The sequence below is a fragment of the Podarcis bocagei genome (genome assembly GCF_964188305.1).
Source record: "Podarcis bocagei genome assembly, chromosome: 10".
In the NCBI taxonomy this organism is placed as follows: Eukaryota; Metazoa; Chordata; class Lepidosauria; order Squamata; family Lacertidae; genus Podarcis; species Podarcis bocagei.
The window spans coordinates 77,171,124-77,191,769 of NC_138135.1; the positions used below are offsets into that span (position 1 = coordinate 77,171,124).

Sequence of the window (20,646 nt, forward strand, 5' to 3'; positions counted from 1 at the left end):
CGGCAGACCTTAGCGATGTGGCCCCTTCTGGAACACCTCCTACAGATGGCGTCTCTGAATCGACACTTGGCACGGGAATGGTCGCCTCCGCAGCCAGCACATTCCGGTTGGCCCTTGGACTTCTGTTGGAGCTTCCTGCGCTCCCGCTTTGTCTGGTGCACGTCATCGTCTTCACTGGAGGATGCCTCATCACTGCTGGCCTCTTCATGATGCACCGGAACTGGCCCCCTAGCAAGACGCGGGCTGCTGGACTTGCGGATCTCCTGGGCGGAGCGTTCAGCAGCTTCTGAGGCCACAGCCTCCTCAATGGCTTTCTGTAGCATGAGGTCTGGCTTGGCTAGGAGACGCCGTTGCAGATGGATGTCCCGGACCCCGCAGACGATTCGATCCATCAGGGCATCGTCTAAGTCTCGGAACTCACAGTGCATTGCAGCCTGTCGCAGGGCGGTGGCGTAGTTGTTGATTGACTCCCCCTCTGCCTGGTTCCGGTGGTAGAACGCATGGCGGGCAGCAATCTTGGACGGCTTTGGCGTGTAGTGGTTGCGGAGCTTCTCTTGGATCGTGTCCCATGGTGTTGCCTGGACTGCTTCAGGCGCAACCAATGCTCGGGCCGTCTCAAACACCTCAGGCCCACAGAGGCTGAGGAATAGGCCCCGCTTCCGATCCAATGATACTGCTGTCAGCTCGTTGGCTTGGAGGTAGCAGTCGAACCGAGCGAGGTAGGAGTCCCATGACTCAGAGGCTGGCGCAAACAGCGGTAGAGGCACAAGTGAAGCCATGATTCCGATGCCGGCGTGAAGGGCGATGGATGGAACACAGTGCTCTAGCCAGAACAGTCAGCTCTGAACTGGTTCTGCCCAGTGATTTCGCTCAGTGATTTCGCTCAGTGATTTCGCTCTGTGATTCAGCTCAGTTCAGAGGCTGGCCGCATCTGGCTGTGCTCTGATGTCCATCGATCCCATCCTCGTCGCCAGTATTAAGTAGTGGGTTGACATAGCAGCCGGCACAGCGATTTCTTCAAGTAGCTCTTTATTAAGATAAGCTGGAATAGAACTGACTGCGAACAGCTCAGCCGGCCTGTATTTATAGGCAGCCGGCTGTCAACATTGTAACCACAACAGCCCAGAGTTCCCGCCTAAACTAACTGCCGCGGACCTGAGTGAAAACTATCTACAGACCTGAGTGAAAACTATATACAGTATCCCCCTGTTGGCCCAGGGTGAAAACTACACTACATAACAGTCTCAGTCCCGAAACCAGGACGGAAACCAGAGTGAAATGGATCTAATGCCGATGTTTCCTCCAGAAACCTACCAAGCTGTTCAGCAACCGCCCTCTCAATTACCTTACCTAGGTATGGAAGATTTGAAACTGGGTGGTAATTGGATAGGTCTAAGGGATCTAATGAAGTTTTCTTTAAGAGTGGACACACCACTGTTTCCTTCAGTTCCCCTGGGAATGTCCCTGTGTCAAGGGACAAATTGATAATTTCAACCAGGGGGGTCCGCGCAACATCTGGACGCTCCCTAATCAGCCAAGACAGGCACGGATCAAGGAGGCAGGTGGTGGGCCTACCAACTTGGAGGAATCTGTCCACATCAGTGGGGAGTATTCGATCAAAATGGTCCAACATTGGACCTGAAGTCAGTCGAGGGGCCTCCAGTTCAGTCACTGTATCTAAATTGGCAGGGAGGTTACGGCGGAACAACAGGACCTTCTCCGCAAAAAAGCTCGCGAATGCCTCACAGCTGTGGGTCGAATTTGTGCTTAAATTTGGTTGTCCTCCTAAGGACGTTATTGACCTAATTATTCTAAAAAGTTGTGCCGGGCGAGAGCTAGCGGATGCAATGGAAGCTGCAAAGTAAGATTTCTTAGCAGCTTTCATAGCCATCTCATAGGCTTTCAGCGTCCTATAAGATGTTCTTGAGGCTCCGTCACGAGTCCGTCACCATACTCGCTCTAGCCGTCTGAGATCCCGCTTCATTTTCCGGAGCTCCTCAGTAAACCAAGGGGCCCGGTTTCGACGGGGTCGCAGAGGGCGCTTAGGCGCGATCTCATCAATGGTTGCCAAGAGCCGGTTATTCCAGTCTTCAACAAGGTCATCTAATGAGTCGCCAGGAGGAGCAGGGTTCCGCAAGGCTTGTCGGAATCTATCAGGATCCATCAGTTTTCGCGGACGAGCCCAAATAGGTTCACCACCCGAGCAGGGGAGGAGCGGGAAGTCAATCTTGGCTTTCAGAGTGTAGTGATCAGACCATGGCACTTCCACAGGGGGGAGCATGATCACATCTATGCCAGCCCCAAAGATCAGATCCAGCGTGTGGCCTGCTTGATGAGTGGGGCCCAAAACAAACTGGGAGAGCCCTAGTGTTGCCATGGAAGTCACTAGGTCCAGAGCCTGTGAGGAGGGAGCGGCATTGGCATGGACGTTGAAGTCTCCCAAAACCAGTAGGCTTGGGAACTCCAAGGCCCAGCCCGCCACCACCTCCAGCAGGTCTGACAGGGTGGCTGCCGGTGTGCTGGGTGGTCGCTACACCAGCCAGACAGCCAAGCTCTCCTTGGTGCCCCACACGAGGCCAACACATTCAATGCCGGAGATTGCCGGTGATGGCAGAGCTCTGAAAGAGCAATCCTCCCGGAATAAAAACGCTACTCCCCCCCCCCGACCCACAGTCCGCGATTGATAGAGGACAGAGAAACCTGGGGGTGTTATCTCATGTAGGGAGACTACTTCGCCTTCCCGTACCCAGGTCTCCGTCACGCAAGCCAGGTCAATCCCCTGCGAGACAAAAAAGTCACGCATGGTGGCGGTTTTGTTGCCTATGGACCTGGCATTGCACAGCACCAATGACGGAGGTGTGTAATCCTTGCTCTCCCTACCCTCATCCCTTGGGATGGGGCGTAGAATGGAAGGGGTTCGAGGATCACTGCATCTCAAAATCCTTCGCCGATAGAGATATCTAGCCCCACCGCCATTCCTCCCTAGCCCTTCAATAGTGGAAATCCCAGACCCCATACTAGTCTCCCCAATAGATGGGTAACATCCCCTCAATAACAAGTCATCCTTGGGCCAGGACTCCTGGGTCAAAATGGTATGGGAAAGAGGTGGAGGTCTGATAGGGTAAGTATCCCTAGAAGATAAAACCCAACCAACCGCACCCCAAGTGGGGGGGGACAGTCCCATGGTGTTTCATTAACTGTCAATCCCCCTCTCCCTCCTGGGTTAATTGGAGGATTGTTGGTTCTATCTGTGGCTGGACGGCCGCATGTTACTTCTCCATTAACGGATAGACGAAAAGGTCATTAATGTATGAAGCATGTCAACAACAGTGGTGACCTCAGCAACCTCTTTGACAATGGCATCCAGCCAGTCTCACCTACCTAGGTCACTTTGCAGCCCCAGCCCCTGCCCCTGCCCGACCAATCCCACATACAGAAAATGGGAAGAATTCCCCACAGACCTCTCTGACAATGTTAAGTTACCAGAATCCAGCCTGAGAGCCGATGCAGTGACCTTTGGGCTGCAGAGTCTGGTTCAACTCACTAACCACCCAATGTTTGTTGTCCCAAATCAAGAAGGCAGAAAGCATCATCTGAGGCCGTTGCAGACCATCGATTCAAGCCAATCCACTGCTGCTTTAAATCTTTTGAAGCATATTCTCATCTTATTTATTTATATTCCCCTTTCCCCCGACAGGGATTCAAGGCGGCTTGCAGCACATGGCTATGGCTTTGGCAATGATAAAGCCCTGTTTGCAGAAATAAGGAGTCAGCTGAGTTTGAGACTTCAGTCCACTTTCTGACCAGCTCTTAACTGCCGCCTGCCATTTCCTTGGGGAAGCCTGGCTCAAAGTGAGGAATAGGGAAGCACACTCATTTCCCCCATTTCTTTTTAGGGTGCATTCATCAAAAGATCTCAGGGCGCTTCACAGAATAAAATACAAAATAAAACACAAGTAACTAATTAAACCAAAACAACAAAACAATAACCCCCCAACACATTTAAAAGGCTGTAGGATATTAATTATTAAATTTGTTTTCTATTCATTACTTTTTCATTTTGTTTTTCGTTTCTCATTTCTTTTGGTTCCAAATTGATTACAACATCTTTTGGTGCCTATAACTGAGCGCTTCATCCAAATGGCATGAGATTTCCAGTTCTTCTATGCCCCTAAGATCTGCCAAGTGTTAAGACAGATTGAACAAACGTTTCCCATTTTACAAGCAATAAAGGAAGGGGACGGTGGCATTCCTGTAAGCTTCCCATCGCTTTGTGCTTCCAGTTGGACAGTTTTCATGTCTTGTCACTTTCAGAGAATTCCAGGATACCCTGTCCTTACAGAATGTTTACTATATGTATCGGTTTTTATCAGTTTGCTAAACAATGCAATGTAATGCCTCTTGTCAGTTTCAGGAATCTCTCCTAGGTGAAACAAATGGGAGGAACGAAACAAAAAAGTTTTCCTTGGTTTCTCTATGTTCATTCATTTATTACAGGAATGAATAGGGGTGTAATGGTAATGCCCCCCCCAAAAAAAAATGTTTTGGAAACAGATGCAACCCCACACTGGACAAGCAAACACTGCATGCCTTACATGTGTATCTTTCTGCAGAGTTCAAAATATGAATTTTCATTCCTATCTTAATGGGATTATATCTGAAAAAGTAAACAATTGCCATTCTGAGCAGTAGTGCAAAGGGTGGCCAGCTTTTTAATACAGGAGAAAAAATAGACCATACATAGTGCATATTTCTGAAAGCTGGCATGCAAGGTTGGCTGCCTTAAGTCAGTAGCTCATTTTTGAAACTACCTCCTGCATCTAAAAGGATGGAACTGCAATCTGGGAATAGAAATCAATCTGGGAATAGAAATCATGCGGAAATAATGAACAAATTGAAAGGAAGAGTTCATTAAGATTGCTCACTGCATTTAGGTTCAGCGCAAAAGAATTTGTTTGCCTGATGAAGAAAAAGAGTTGGGAAAAAACAGAGATTGCTGTGCTAGGTATAAAGATGCCACAAAGTCATATAATAACAATGGTGTCTATTTTCAAACTCAGAAAGTGAGGTAGTCAAGGAAAAAACTCAGCGCTTTGGGTGATTCAGCTTATACATTCCACCATCTGCTTCTTCCATGCAGTCATTCTCTTTGTAAATCTAAACATGTGTCTTTAGAAATACATGTTGTTGTTGTTTAGTCATGTTCAACTCTTTGTGACCCTCTGGACCAGAGTACGCCAGGCACTCCTGTCTTCCACTGCCTCCCTCATGCTGGTAGCTTCCAGAACACTGTCCCACCATCTCGTCCTCTGTCGTCCCCTTCTCCTTGTGCCCTCCATTTTTCCCAACATCAGGGTCTTTTCCAGGGTGTCTTCTCTTCTCATGAGGTGGCCAAAGTATTGGAGCCTCAGCTTCAGGATCTGTCCTTCCAGTGAGCACTCAGGGCTGATTTCCTTCAGAATGGGTAGGTTTGATCTTCTTGCGGTCCATGGGACTCTCAAGAGTCTCCTCCAGCACCATAATTCAAAAGCATCAATTCTTGGCGATCAGCCTTCTTTATGGTCCAGCTCTCACTTCCATATATAACTACTGGGAAAACCATAGCTTTTACTATACGGACCTTTGTTGGCAAGCTGATGTCTCTGCTTTTTAAGATGCTGTCTAGGTTTGTCATTGCTTTTCTCCCAAGAAGCAGGCGTCTTTTAATTTCGTAGCTGATGTCACCATCTGCAGTGATCATGGAGCCCAAGAAAGTAAAATCTCTCACTGCCTCCATTTCTTCCCCTTCTATTTGCCAGGAGGTGAGGGGACCAGTGGCCATGATCTTCGTTTTTTTGATGTTGAGCTTCAGACCATATTTTTCGATCTCCTCTTTCACCCTCAATAAAAGGTTCTTTAATTCCTCCTCACTTTCTGCCATCAAGGCTGTGTCATCTGCATATCTGAGGTGGTTGATATTTCTTCCGGCAATCTTAATACCAGCTTGAGATTCATCCAGTCCAGCCTTTCGCATGATGAATTCTGCATATCTGAGTTAAATAAGCAGGGAGACAATATACAGCCTTGTTGTACTCCTTTTCCAATTTTGAACCAATCAGTTGTTCCATATCCAGTTCTAACTGTAGCTTCTTGTCCCACATAGAGATTTCTCAGGAGACAGATGAGGTGATCAGGCACTCCCATTTCTTTAAGAACTTGCCATAGTTTGCTGTGGTCGACACAGTCAAAGGCTTTTGCATACTCAATGAAGCAGAAGTAGATGTCTTTCTGGAACTCTCTAGCTTTCTCCATAATCCAGCGCATGTTTGCAGTTTGGTCTCTGGTTCCTCTGCACCTTCGAAATCCAGCTTGCACTTCTGGGAGTTCTCGGTCCACATACTGCTTGAGCCTACCTTGTAGAATTTTAAGCATAACCTTGCTAGCGTGTGAAATGAGCGCAATTGTGCGGTAGTTGGAGCATTCTTTGGCACTGCCCTTCTTTGGGATTGGGATGTAGACTGATCGCCAATCCTCTGGCCACTGCTGAGTTTTCCAAACTTGCTGGCATATTGAGAGTAACACCTTAACAGCATCATCTTTTAAAATTTAAAATAGTTCAGATGGAATATCATCACTTCCACTGGCCTTGTTATTTGCAGTGCTTTCTAAGGCCCATTTGACTTCACTCTCCAGGATGTCTGGCTCAAGGTCAGCAACCACACTACCTGGGGTATAGGAGACATCCATATCTTTCTGGTATAATTCCTCTCTGTATTCTTGCCACCTCTTCTTGATGTCTTCTGCTTCTGTTAGGTTCTTACCACTTTTGTCCTTTATTATGGTAATCTTTGTATGAAATGTTCCTTTCATATCTCCAATTTTCTTGGAACAGATCTCTGGTTCTTCCCATTCTGTTGTTTTCCTCTATTTCTTTGCATTGCTCATTTAAGAAGGCCTTCTTGTCTCTCCTTGCTATTCTTTGGAAATCTGCATTCAATTTCCTGTATCTTTCACTATCTCCCTCACATTTTGCTTGCATTCTCTCCCCCACTATTTGTAAGGCCTTGTTGGACAGCCACTTTGCTTTCTTGCATTTCCTTTTGATTGGGATGGTTTTCGTTGCTGCCTCCTGTATAATGTTGTGAGCCTCCATCCATAGTTCTTCAGGCACTCTGTCCTCCAAATCTAAATCCTTAAACCTGTCCCTCACTTCCACTGTGTATTCATAAGGGATTTGATTTAGATTGTATCTTACTGGCCCAGTGGTTTTTCCTACTTTCTTCAGTTTAAGCTTGAATTTTGCTATAAGAAGCTGATGATCTGAGCCACAGTCAGCTCCAGGTCTTGTTTTTGCTGACTGTATAGAGCTTCTCCATCTTTGGCTGCAGAGAATATAATCAATCTGATTTCGATGTTGCCCATCTGGTGATGTCCATCTGTAGAGTCGTCTCTTGTGTTGTTGGAAAAGAGTGCTTGTGTTGACCAGCTTGTTCTCTTGACAGAATTCTATTAGCCTTTGCCCTTCTTTATTTTGATCCCCAAGGCCAAACTTGCCAGTTTTTCCTTTTATCTCTTGATTCCCTACTTTAGCATTCCAATCCCCTGTAATGAGAAGAACATCCTTCTTTGGTGTCACTTCTCTAAGGTGTTGTAAGTCTTCATAGAACTGGTCAATTTCAGTTTCTTCAGCACCAGTAGTTGGTGCATAAACTTGGATTACTGTGATGTTAAAAGGTCTGCCTTGGATTCGTATCGAGATCATTCTATCATTTTTGAGATTGCATCCCAGTACAGCTTTCGCCACTCTTTTGTTGACTATGAGGGCCACTCCATTTCTTTTATGGGATTCTTGCCCACAGTAGTAGATATGATCGTCATCCGAACTGAATTCGCCCATTCCCATCCATTTTAGTTCACTGATGCCCAGGATGTCAATATTTATTCTTGCCATCTCATTTTTTACCACATCCAACTTACCAAGGTTCATGGTTCTTACATACCAGGTCCCTATGCAATTTTTTTTTTTTTACAGCATTGGACTTTCCTTTTGCTTCCAGGCATATCCGCAACTGAGTGACCTTTCGGCTTTGGCCCAGCCACTTCATCAGCTCTGAATCTACTTGTACTTGACCTCCACTCTTCCTCAGTAGCATGTTGGACGCCTTCTGACCTGAGGGGCTCATTTTATTGGAAGGGATACTGGAGTGGCTTGCCAGTTCCTGCTCCAGGTGGATCACGTTTGGTCAAAACTTTCCACTAAAACCTGTCCATCTTGGGTGGCCCTGCATGGCACAGCTCATAGCTTCTCTGAGTTATTCAAGCCCCTTCGCCACGGCAAGGCAATCCATGAAGGGGTAGAAATACATAGTCAAGTAATTAAAGGGATCTTAGATGTCTACTGAAATGATGCCAAGAGCCAATGAAGATGTGAGTGATGTGTGTTATATTCACATCTAGGAGTTTTTAGGGGGGAAATAATGAAGAGTTACAGTCCTATGCTCATTTACTTCTGTGTAAACATGCATAGGATTCTGTTGCACATCCTTATTGCTGCTTTCTACAGACCATAGACATCTACATTATAGAGAGAGCATGAGTTCTTTAGAATTTAATTGAATCTGCAGAGCTCTCCCTCAGCACAATCAACATTTTGCCTTCTACTTTGTTCAGCAGAGCAGCATTTAGTTTCCAGGTTTTTTTAGTAACTCAAACATTTGTTTACTTTATTAGTTAGTTATTTTTGTGGTGGTGGGAACATAAGAAATTAACATACTGCTTGGATTCAAGAGCAGATACTTTAGCAGCATAGCAATCTGCATTGTGTGTGCCTCCATTTAGATCTTGTCAAGGCCTAACAGACCTGCAAGAAGCTGTAGGACTTGAAGTGGCGGTGGGGGGGGGGATGTTCAGGAAATATATCATATCAGCATGGTAATCCAGGGGAAATGTCCATGGAATATATTCACAGCTATGTAACGTGGCTGAATAATCTCACTCAAATCTGAACCATCTGGCAAAGCTCCTAGAACCTCCATGCCCTTCATGCTTATCAGACTCAAATCTTTTATAAGATTCCCATATTATAAAAATGTGCCTCTGTGCTCAATCTCTATCTGCTTTATTATCAATGTCTTCAAAATACAAATAGGATATGCAACTTTGCAAGTGGTCTCTTAAGTGGAAACCCAAGTGACAGAAACGAGGTTGTTGACAGAGAGCACGCATGAGTGCTGCTGTGTACTTTATGTCATGCTTGCCACAAAGTGGCATATACTCTGGCATCGTGCTTCTTGCAGCAAGCAAATGAAATGTAAAGGACAGACACTGCTGCAAAGCTGGGTAACTTGCACTTTTCATGGGGGAAACATGGGTGTAACACTGCTGTTCTTGGGACAAGCATGGTTGTCATATAAAGCATGGAACGGGTCTGATCTTACTTTTTAAGGGATGTAGCATAGCTTGCAACAGAACTCTTTCCATTCATTCTGTGAGCTTTGGCAGTGCTGCCACAACCACACACATTAATACTAAATTATAGCTAGGCAGGAAAGGACTTGATTATGTAGGAGCAGGCAAATCCTACATGTTCTAAAAGGTGCTTCCATCTTCAGATTAAAATAAATTATCATATCTATTCATCGCTGTGTAAAACCCAACATGTGCTATTTTGTGCTTTGCTCATGGCTTCTTGAAACCATTAACAGGACATAAATGCCATCCAAATGATTTAATATATTAAAATACCCTAACAGTTGGGTAGAGGAAACTAAATTAAACATTACTTGGCATGTGGGCTACACTCAGCTCTGCCCTATGCTGGAATGGAAATATTGTAATTACATTGCAAATTACCCAGTGATGTGGGTATAAGAAAGAAGCTCTGGTGGTATTTTGTGACCCCAGAGAGTCCCATTGGGGTTTCCCCCATCTAGGGTTACTTCCTATGTGAAATTGACATCCTTGCGTACATGAAAATGATGAGACGTAAAGAGACAGTTTTCATATTACTTGAAGTTAAGTTGGTGCTAATACATGCAGCTGGTTTCTTATCTCCATAAAGAATTAATTGCCATGGTGCCAAAAATACAAGGAAGAAAATGGTCTTAATGAAGCTCCAAAACAGAACAGTGTGTTCCAGTTGTAACATCCTATGAAGAATGAAGTACTAAAACAAAACCTAGCTAAAGTTGTACTCTCCATTTCATCCTTTTCATTAAGGTGAATTCCTACAACAATTCCACCAGGCAGATCCATGTTTTATCCTTAAATTTTAGGGGGTGGGACTGAGACAGAAATAAATTTATTTGTTTTCAATTAACATTCCTATCTTGCTTTCCTGGACTCAGTAGGGAGGCGCCCAGTATACCTCAAAACAAATCCAAACAATCAAAATACCTCTCCCCACCTAAATTACTACCTCTCTCAACCGTACAAAGCAAATGAGCATGAGAAGCGCCCTTCTGGGTCAGGCCAATCCAGCACACCACTCTCACAGAGGCAAACCAGATGGCTATGGGAAGCCCGTATGTAGAGCACACCAACAAAGACATACTCAGAGCAAACCCACTGAAATTGGTGTACATAGGTTTATTGCTTTTAATGCACCTGCTCCGAGTAGGACTTATTTGGCTCTTAGCCTATGTATGTATGTATGTACGTATGATAAATATTTTCAGACTGCCCTTCCATTTTTAAAAAAATCCCAAGGTGAGTCAACTTACATAAAAGAAAATACAAAAGCAATTAAAATGCAAATATTACAAATTAGAACAAATGCAGAACCCCCAGGCTGCAAGGTACTAAAAACAATCAGCTAAACACAAAAAAGTCCAAAAAAATTATTCACCAGGCCCTGAAAGGACAAGAGAGCAGGTGCCTTCCATGACTGGGGGCTCTCCCTAAGCCGCCCCTGCTTTACCTCAGGTAGTCCACAGGCTGCTCCTCCAAGTGAATGGCTTTGAAGGCCCTAGATTGTGAAGGACTTTAGAACCAGAACTGTACATTGGGCCTAGGCAGGAAGTTAGCACGGCCACTGGATTGCCCTGCTGGTTACAGCATGGTGCTGTCAACACCAAGCTTGCAGGTTCGATTCCTATATGGGACAAGTGCGTTGCAAGGGATTGGACTACATGATCCTCAGGATCCCTTCCAACTGGTGTATAAAACTATGTAGCTACGCAAGAACACAAATGAATCATTCCCCAAATATTATATTGATTGTCCTTGAATCTTCCCGCCATCCTCTCCTGCCACACCAGAGTGGTGTGCAACACTGTCTGAGAACCAGTGGTCTACAGCCCAATTCCACCTATGGCTGCGTACCCACCATACTTTAAGGAACATTCAATGCATATTCCCCCCCTCAAAACTTCATGGGCGTTGTAGTTTGGTAGGGGTCTCTGGGAATTGTAACTCTGTGAGAGGTGAACTACAGTACCCAGAATTCTCTGAGGGGGGGGAGTATTGAGAGTGTGCTTTAAAGGTAGTGTGAAAGCAGCCTATATCTCTTGTCCTCTGTTTCTCTACCCAGTCAACCAAATTACAGTCATCTTGCTGACAACTAAAACATCTTTAGGGGTATAATGTGTGGTGCAACAACAATATGAAAGAAGAAATTAATTTCCAAGTTAGGTTGTTTATTTGTAAAAAACCTGTTCTGTACAATCTGCACACTATCTTTTTAAAGTGCCTCCAAAAGGTTCAATGACAGAAAACCATGCTTTTGGGGAGTTGGATGATAAAATGACAATGCAACTCAGTTAAAGCTAGGTTAGCTATTTGACTGACAGAGGGGAAAGAGAGAAAACCCAGCACCACCACCATCACAATAAACAACATCTGGCAGACAGCTTCATAAGCCGAAAGGCAGCATGACAAGAAAGCTGTTTGTCAAAATGGTCACTCTGTGGCAAGCAACATCAGCCAAGGATTTCTTAAAGATGATTCCCTCAGTCACCACAGAGAAATGCAGATAGGAACAGATCGGCATGTAGGCAATGCTCTTTCTTTAAATCTTCTGTGACACCTCAGCCACATCTGCTCTCTTCCTCTCGCCATTCCCCTCTGGCTTGCACTACCACTTACTACATTTCATAACAAAGTCGCAGCAAGTCCCATCGCACCGGCAGCCACTCAGAGCAGCAGGAGATCTCACAGCAGATACAGGACTGATGCCCCAAATGGTGGTCTACTTCTCTCCCTCTTTCCATCCAATTTCTAGTGAAGTTTACTACATGGCTTGATGTCGTGACATTGTTATGCAATTTTTGGTAATTACACGCAATATTTTATGCACGCCCATAAGAGATGCATGTAAATAAATGCATAATCCCAATATTCCCTTTCTGTCTTCAAATAAAATTGCATTCACCCAAAATAGCTCCTCTAAACATAGAGCAAGACCCCTCCAGAATTTCCTGTGTTCCGATATTTAGGCAGTGAGCTGCTATACAATTAACTCCTTTGGTTTAGGTGGTTATCTCACAGATGCAATCATTTTGTCCATATGCTCTTGTAAAGAGTAATGAACTGCAGTGTTTGCCTATTTCTCCGCTCATGGTTCTGATCTTAGTAAACACCAAAGAAAGGCTGGAAGCAAGTCTCCATGTTACTTAGGGTCATTTCACACATTATGCACGGACCAATCAAGCAGGCCAATCCTGCCTACCTGTGGAAATTACCTCTATGGTGCCTGTACAGTATTTGCAAACATGTATGATGCAGTCATACATTTTTAAGTGCACTCTTATCATTTGAGGTGAACACCTGAAGATGTCATGCATAAAGCAACCTTTATAATCCAAAACCCAAAATCAAGAGCCATGTTTTTCACATCTTTAAGCTGCCAATGTTTAAACTGTGGAAATAAATAACTTTAGTTCTTTTGATGGGCAGCATTCTACATGGGGCTGTCCTTGGAAACTACAATTGGTCCAAAATGCCAGTGCTCAGATAAGCAAGGAGCCAAGATGAACAGTTACTTTCTGGACAACTCCCTGCCACACGCCCCACTGGTCCCATTTTCAACGCTTCTTGGGTGCTCTTGCCTGTCTAAAACGTGTCCTTGAATTCTGATAATGCCTCTTGCTTGTGTGGATAGAGGGGGGGGGGTGCGTGTGCGTGTGAAACTAGCCTGTTGTGGCACCACCTAACATCAGGCAATTGGCTCACCTAGGGTGGGGAGATTAAGATTTGGCCTGCTGGCCAGAAAAAAACTTGCCCATCCCTGCCTTAGATAATGGAGGGACGCAAAGTGTCTGTGATGTAAATCACAGTGTATGGGTTACATTGAAGCACATGTGACCAGAGGTGATCCTTCAAGTAAACTGTGCCCAAGAACGTAAAGGTCTGGAAATGAACTGGGAGCCAAGGAGATGGCAAAGCAGTGGTGATCATGATGACTTGTGCCAGTTAGCAATCTTGCCCCTGTATCCTGAACTAAAAGAATTTTCTAAAGTGTATTCAAAGACAGCCCCATGTGTAACTCATTACAATATGAAGAGACAAGCACATTTCAGTACAGTGGTACCTTGGGTTAAGTACTTAATTCGTTCCGGAGGTCCGTACTTAACCTGGAACTGTTCTTAACCTGAAGCACCACTTTAGCTAATGGGGCCTCCTGCTGCTGCCGGGCCGCCGGAGCACGATTTCTGTTCTCATCCTGAAACAAAGTTCTTAACCCAAGGTACTATTTCTGGGTTAGCAGAGTCTGTAATCTGAAGCATCTGTAACCTGAAGTGTATGTAACCCAAGGTACCACTGTACTGCTTTACTAGTAAGTCTTTACAAATACATTTTTAATATTTTTTCTTTTAGTTGTTACTTTGTATACGTCTAGAATCTTTCCTGTTTTTCAGTAGTTGACCAGTTTGGGGGTTCCCAAGACATCAAAATGAAACAAAGGGAGGAGAATGAAACAAGCATATGAAAAACGAGGCTAGCTATTTTTCAGCCTTTAAAAAATGTGACTCCATTTTTCATATTACCAGATCACCCCATCCCTAAATTGCAGGATAGTTGTGCGCTCCTCCCTGACCCTCCCTCTCCCCCCACCCTCCAGCGCTGGAATGTATAGATTCACTAACCACAATCCAGCATGGACTCAGTGAAATCAAGGGGCTTAAACACACTGCTCTGTGTGAGCCTGCGGCCTCTGCAGGCTATGAGACATTCCCAGAGTACATGATTAGTGAGCTGCAGCGCATAATTTGCATTGAAACCCAGAAACAAAAGATTTCTCATAAGCAAATCCTAGAATCATAGAATCATAGAGTTGGAAGAGACCACAAGGGCCATCGAGTCCAACCCCCTGCCAAATCCTATAATTGAGGCAAAAGTCACAATGATTTTTGTTGGAACATTGCTTTTCTTCCAATCTGTAAAGTACTCGGACGATAGGGAGAACTCAGAGGAAGGAACAAAATGCCTCGTGTATCATTTGCCTTCACTCTCAGCAGGTCGCCTGTTGCTTCGTTCGTAATGTTATACCCTGTGTCAACATTATGAACACAGCAGTGTGTTTCTTAGCCTAGTATGCATCATTTGCATTTAGGGGGGAGGCAAAAACACAGAATTATAACAGTGTGGGGGAAATGCTATCCTAAATCTTTTATGGTGCTTTTGCTGGGTTCTCTTTTCATTACGTGGCCTGAGTTTTTTCTTGACATAAGCTTCATGGGGAGTTGGAGCTGAGTGTGTGCTATCCACATCCTTGTAAAAACAAGACTTGATTTTAACCTTCAAAAATTGCTCTCTTGGAAGGATCCTTGTTATTAAAATTGAACATGAAGAATTGCTTTAATAACATGATTTTGATAAAACTACACATTTTGATACAGCTATAAAAAAGAATAGCAACATGTCTTGTTGTTATCATCAGCATTACACTATATAGCTAAAGCAATTGATATGATGAAACCTAATGTGTTTTGTGTAGAAAAGCCAGGACCCTAAAGGAGAGTGTCCTTCCAGGAGTCAGAAAAGAATGCATTTTGCTTATGAACATAGCTCTCCCATACAATGTGTGCTCTGCGTGATTGCAGTCCCTAGTAGTCCCAGTCTAGATGACAGCTCTCTTGCTATAGGGCTGGGAAAGACAGTGCAATATCAGGATGTCAGCAGCAAGCCAGCAGTAAATCACATGGGGTAAGTGAAGTTAATTCTTTATAAGAAAAGTGGATTTGCACAGGGGTGCCAGGCCTAATGAGCACAGCAGGTCTTCTTGGTAGGCCTTGCTCCTATGAGGCAGTTGCAAAGACTGAAGGTCCCTGCCTCACAATGTTGCCTATGTCTCCTCTCCGGGGCGGAGACTGTGCCTGTGTTCCTGTCCTTGCCCCTCCTGCTTCATGCCTTTCCTGGCCTTGGAAACCAGGGCAGAGGGGAGCTGGTCATAGCAGGAGGGAGAGACACCTGTGCCGTCTCTGCCTTTTGGCCTCCCTCATCCTCCTCCCCAGCTTCAGCTTCTGCCTCTGATTCTGGACTTCTCTCTGCCATAGACTCTCCCTTCTCACTAAGCCCTGTTACCTCTTCAGCTGCTGACACTTCCTCCCTCTGACCCACTCATGGTTGTCCCACCACCACTCCCCGGGTTCTGGGCCTTCTTTCCCTCAGGGTTCCCCAGCTGGTTCCTCCCGCCATCTGGCTGCGCCCAACTGGTCCATGACATCAGATCAGGCTTGAGTGGCATTGCGTTGCTAGTGAGCAACTTTCTCTTAGCAACTGGGTGGGGGAAAGAGTTCAGTGGCAGAGCATACACTTTTACATGCATGAAGCCCCTTTCTGAAAGTCAATCAACTACAATAAAAGGTTTTTGATAACAGATGCTGGTAAAGCTTCTGATACCTTGGAGAGCGGCTACAAGTCAAAGTCAGCAGCATTGGGCTAGACGGGCCAATGTTCTGACTCAGTACAAGACAGTAACATAGTATGAATGGATGGAGCTTGGGCCACAGAAACCCGCTGGACTTTGCACTCATCAAACCCCAGTGGCTTTTGTACCAGCTGCACTGGCTCCCGGTGGAGTACAGGATCAGGTTTAAGGTGCTGGTTTTAACCTTTAAAGCCCTATACGGCCTAGGACCCTTGTACCTACGGGACCGCCTCTCCTTACGGTCTTCAAACAAAAACATCTTGGAGGTCCCGGGCCACAGGGAGGTTAGGCTGGCCTCAACCAGAGCCAGGGCTTTTTCGGCTGTGGCTCCGATCTGGTGGAAGGCTCAGTCCCAAGAGACTAGGGCCCTGTGGGACTTGACATCTTTCCTCAGGGCCTGCAAGACAGAGCTGTTCCACCAGGCCTTTGGCCAAGGCACAGTCTGACCCTCTCCTTCTGTAATCCTCATAGAACTCTAACCCAATAGTTGCCATTAATTTGATTTGAACTGATTTTATAATGAAATGATTTTAGAATGTTGTATTATTTTACTGTTGTTAGCCACTCTGAGCCCGGCTTTGGCTGGAGAGGGCAGGATATAGACAAAATTTTATTATTTATTATTATTTTGTGAGGCTTCCAACATTCGGGTGGGAGACAGTTCTGTCAAAACTGCTGCCAGCTGAATCTATGCACAGTTCAACTCACACTAAGCTTTCCTTGTGCAATCATGTGCACATAGACCAAGGGATGGTGGTGGAGGAGACTTGCTGGGCCTCAAGCACTATGAGAGCTTGCAGGTTAGGTGGGGCTCATTGGAAGAGACTTCCCTGAACCCTGCCTCCTCCCAAAATACTGGAGTAAGCACTGCAAGCAGAGACCATGTGCAGGGGAAACTATGTGAAACAAGCCTAAGTATAATGGTTTTAAGATCTTCATTCAAACCCACCCCCAGAAAATATACAGTAGCTTTGTATTATATGCCCTGCATTTTGAATCAAATTTGCAGGCACCTACCTAAAAACAAGTGGTATCTTAAATATAAGTGAAAAATTCCATGTTTGCTTTGTGCAGCATGGAAATAGCAAATAAAATTCATGAGCTACAACAAAGCAAAGGAACCGTAATGGCAAATTGGGCAGAGAGGCAATAAAGTAGGCATCCGGCTCTAGCATCATATGACTTTTGTGTCAACAGGTCATGGTTTCCAAGGAAACAAGAAATTACACATGAACACTTTTGTCCTAGATTGAACTGAGGAAATGGTGCATGTTTAATTGATTATAGTTATTAGGCTGACAGCAGCATTTCCTAAATGAGAACTTTTGAGGAGGTTTCAGAGTACAGACTATGCTTCAGTCCCAGGAATTTCTTAGCTCTGGGTATGTGAAAGAGGTAGTTATTGTATATGGCAATACAGTGGTACCTCGGGTTACAGATGCTTCAGGTTACAGGTGCTTCAGGTTCCAGACTCCACTAACCCAGAAATAGTGCCTCAGGTTAAGAACTTTGCTTCAGGATGAGAACAGAAATCGCACGGCGGCAGCGGGAGGCCCCATTAGCTAAAGTGGTACCTCAGGTTTAGAACAATTTCAGGTTAAGAACAGACCTCCGGAACGAATTAAGTTCTTAACCCGAGGTACCACTGTAGAGTCGAAAGAAGTGATGTGGAATAAAACAGGCACCAACTTTATTTGATGTTGTGATACTGAACTTTAAGAACCACTTCAGCCAATGACTGAGGTGATTCCCTTAAGGCCCAAGGCCTGGCCTGGCTGTCTCAGGGGTGAGCTCAGCACTCAGCTGTCCTGAGCAGGACCAGCTTGCCCCATAGCTGTCAACTTACAGATTTGAAAACAAGGGACCAGCAGCCTTGAAAACAAGGGACCAGGAGCCAAAATAAGGGACCTGCAGCCTCACCTGTTCCGGGCACTCCAGTCTTCCTGTCCTCCTGCAGTCTGGTCAAACTCATGCTGGTAGCTTCGAGAACACTGTCCAACCAACTTTGTAACCAGAGGTTCAACTGAATAGAATCTGAATCACATGCACCACAAGGCCTATGCAGCCTCAACTAAAGATGGCTCCCCGGCCTGGCTTTGCACTGCAAAGTTTGCAGCAGCACATGCAACAAAATGGCGTCCAGCATTCAAAAACCCCCTCAGCTTGCATTAACTAGCCACACACAAGGCCTCCAAGCTCCACCCCCCAGTCGTTCTTAGACTTCTTATTGGGTGAGCAACACAGCCAAGCAGCACAGTTGGAGCCTCCCTCCTCCCTGGCCGGCAGGGAGGGAGGGAGAGGAGCTGCTTCCTTTGAAATTTAAGGGACATCATTTAAGGGACATTTAAGGGACATCCATCAATAAGGGACAGCAGCGGGACATGGCACTGGAATAAGGGACTGTCCCTTCAAATAAGGGACACTTGACAGCTATGCAAATGTCATTTGTTTATTAATTAAATGTATATCCCACTCTTCCTCCTAAAGGAGCCTAGGGCAGCAAACAAGAAGTAATACAGCAATAAAAACATATTTAGAACATTGCAAGAGAAACCATAAGATTTCAACATGCTCCTAATACTAGCACAATTTGCACACTTGACCCGATTTCCTGGAATTCGATGTCCTCCTTCTATTTCTGTTTGGTTAACAGAAACAAAAACAGTATAAGCAATACTTACAGTTGCATGACCAGATACAAGTGGTTTGGACTCTCATAGATGTCTTCCAGGGCAACAATATTTTCATGCTTGATCCTGAAGGTTACATAAAAAGCAACACCACAAGGTAAGTTAAGCGCCCAAGAGAAATCTGTTCACATAACGAGAATAATGCCGAGATTGCCATAAACCATCAAGAGTCTTCGTGGTCTCAGGATAATTCAATTAAAATGAAGTCTGTGTAGACTAGATGACAGATGCACATTTGAAGGAGTTAAATGTTGTGAACGGCCCTTTGGATAAGGGCAGTATACTTATACTGGGATAAAGTGCATTGCCCCTTTGCTGCAAGTGTGCACATCCACAGCAAACTCCAGACAAATTCAATAGCACAATTGATGCATGATGGCACCAATGGTTTGGCGGGGGGGGGGGCGGGGAGGAAGCCACTGCATCCTCCTTGTTGCAATAGCACTTCACGGAGTGGCACAGGGCTGGGGCAGTCACTGCCACCCCCAGGTCCTCTCCTTTCCTCCCCCATACTTCCACCTCCCCTCACAAACCACTGCTCCATCATGGTGGGTGAAGCTACAACAGAGCTGGCTGTGATCCAGCCTTTGCTGCAAGATTGTCACTTTAATTATTCTGAGCATCATATCGCTGTGATCCTATCTCTTTGCTCATTTTCTATGTGCAGGGTTCCAAGCTTTAGCTTATTCATGAGTAACAAGGGCTGTTTTTTCAAGCAAGGCAAAAATATAGAAGTATGATCAAGCCAAAATCAAGCATTTTTATCAGCGGGAAAGTTATTGTTAACCAGCTCTTGCAGAAATCTTAAAAATATTTCGCTTTTGCTGGATATATCTATACCTATGCCTATTTTTATAGTGCCTATGTCTGTGCTGTGGAAATATATTCAATCAGAATTAATGGGAAACAATATTTTTATAACCAAGGGGGCATGCCAGTGTGGTATAGCTGTTATGTCAGACGAGGCTCTAGGAACCCAGGTTTCAAAGCGCCATTCAGCCATGGAGCTTACTGGGTGACCTTGGGCCAGTCGCTGCCATTCAGCCTGAGCTACACCAGAGAGTTGTTGTGAGGATTAAACGAGGAGGAAAGCATGTGTGCCACCTTGAGCTCACTGGAGAAAAAGCTGGAGTATACATGCAATTAAAAAAAAAGAAATTAAATAAGTTTAGAAACAGGCTAGAAACATTCATAGAAGATATGAATGACAACATATAATTGGTCAGTGGATGGAAAATATGGCAGGCAACAGAATTAGAATCTTGTGCTTCTGCTGGCTGGTGTTGGCCAGGGTCAGAAATAACATATAGGATTGTACAGAATATAATATTATATAACACAGCAGTTTGCATATGTCACTTTGTAAACATGAAGTAACCATTCTTTGCAGCATACAAATGTGGAGGAAATTAAACACTTCTTTTAAAATGTCATTTAAATGAACTTGCAAATGGTCTCATTATCTTAATAAAGAAACCACATTTTAAAACATTTTAACAGCTTGAACAAACATACAGGTAACCACTAGAACAGATCCACATGGTTCAGAAGTCCTTGGTGTTTAGGTGATGACTTTTTAAAAGAGAGAAACCACAAACCGCCATCTAATTAGCTCCTCAAATGCAAATCCTCTCTGGGATTACTACTTAAGCAATTCCAAACAATTTCCAGTGTGCACAATTAATTTGCATTAAACCCAAAGCGAAAAACCATTTAGCTGTAAACAACAGAATGTTAATTAAGACAAACCGGAGAAACTGAGTAAGAGAGAGATACTGAACAATTAAGTGTAAAAAGCTAAAACATGCCAATTCCACTGTAAATAATAGACATAATCAGATAATAGGGAATTCCTAAAGTTTGGTTGGCCTTCTGTAACTAGTGAGCTGAACACTAACTAAGGATAACCTGAAATGTCAGGTTAACCTGAAAACTGCTTTAATTTCATGCTTGGGGCCAGCACACTGCTGGATTACCCAATAGGCAGACTAAGCCCATGCCTAGGGCAGCTCTGAATTTCTGAATCTGACAACTGATATTTTTTTTTAAAAAGCATTAGTCATCATAGGGAAAACCATATTTTAGCAACGACCAGATATTGAAATATCT

The 20,646-nt window shown here is 44.6% G+C and overlaps 1 protein-coding gene across 1 annotated transcript in view; it reads right to left on the minus strand.

Moving 5' to 3' along the window:
* The window catches only part of CAMK1D (calcium/calmodulin dependent protein kinase ID), a 229,498-nt gene that overhangs the window by 52,113 nt on the left and 156,739 nt on the right, over positions 1-20,646 (minus strand). The window contains exon 3 of the mRNA XM_081212178.1: positions 18,529-18,603. Coding sequence (XP_081068304.1) covers positions 18,529-18,603 — 75 coding nt within the window. The remainder of the gene's footprint in view (positions 1-18,528; positions 18,604-20,646) is intronic.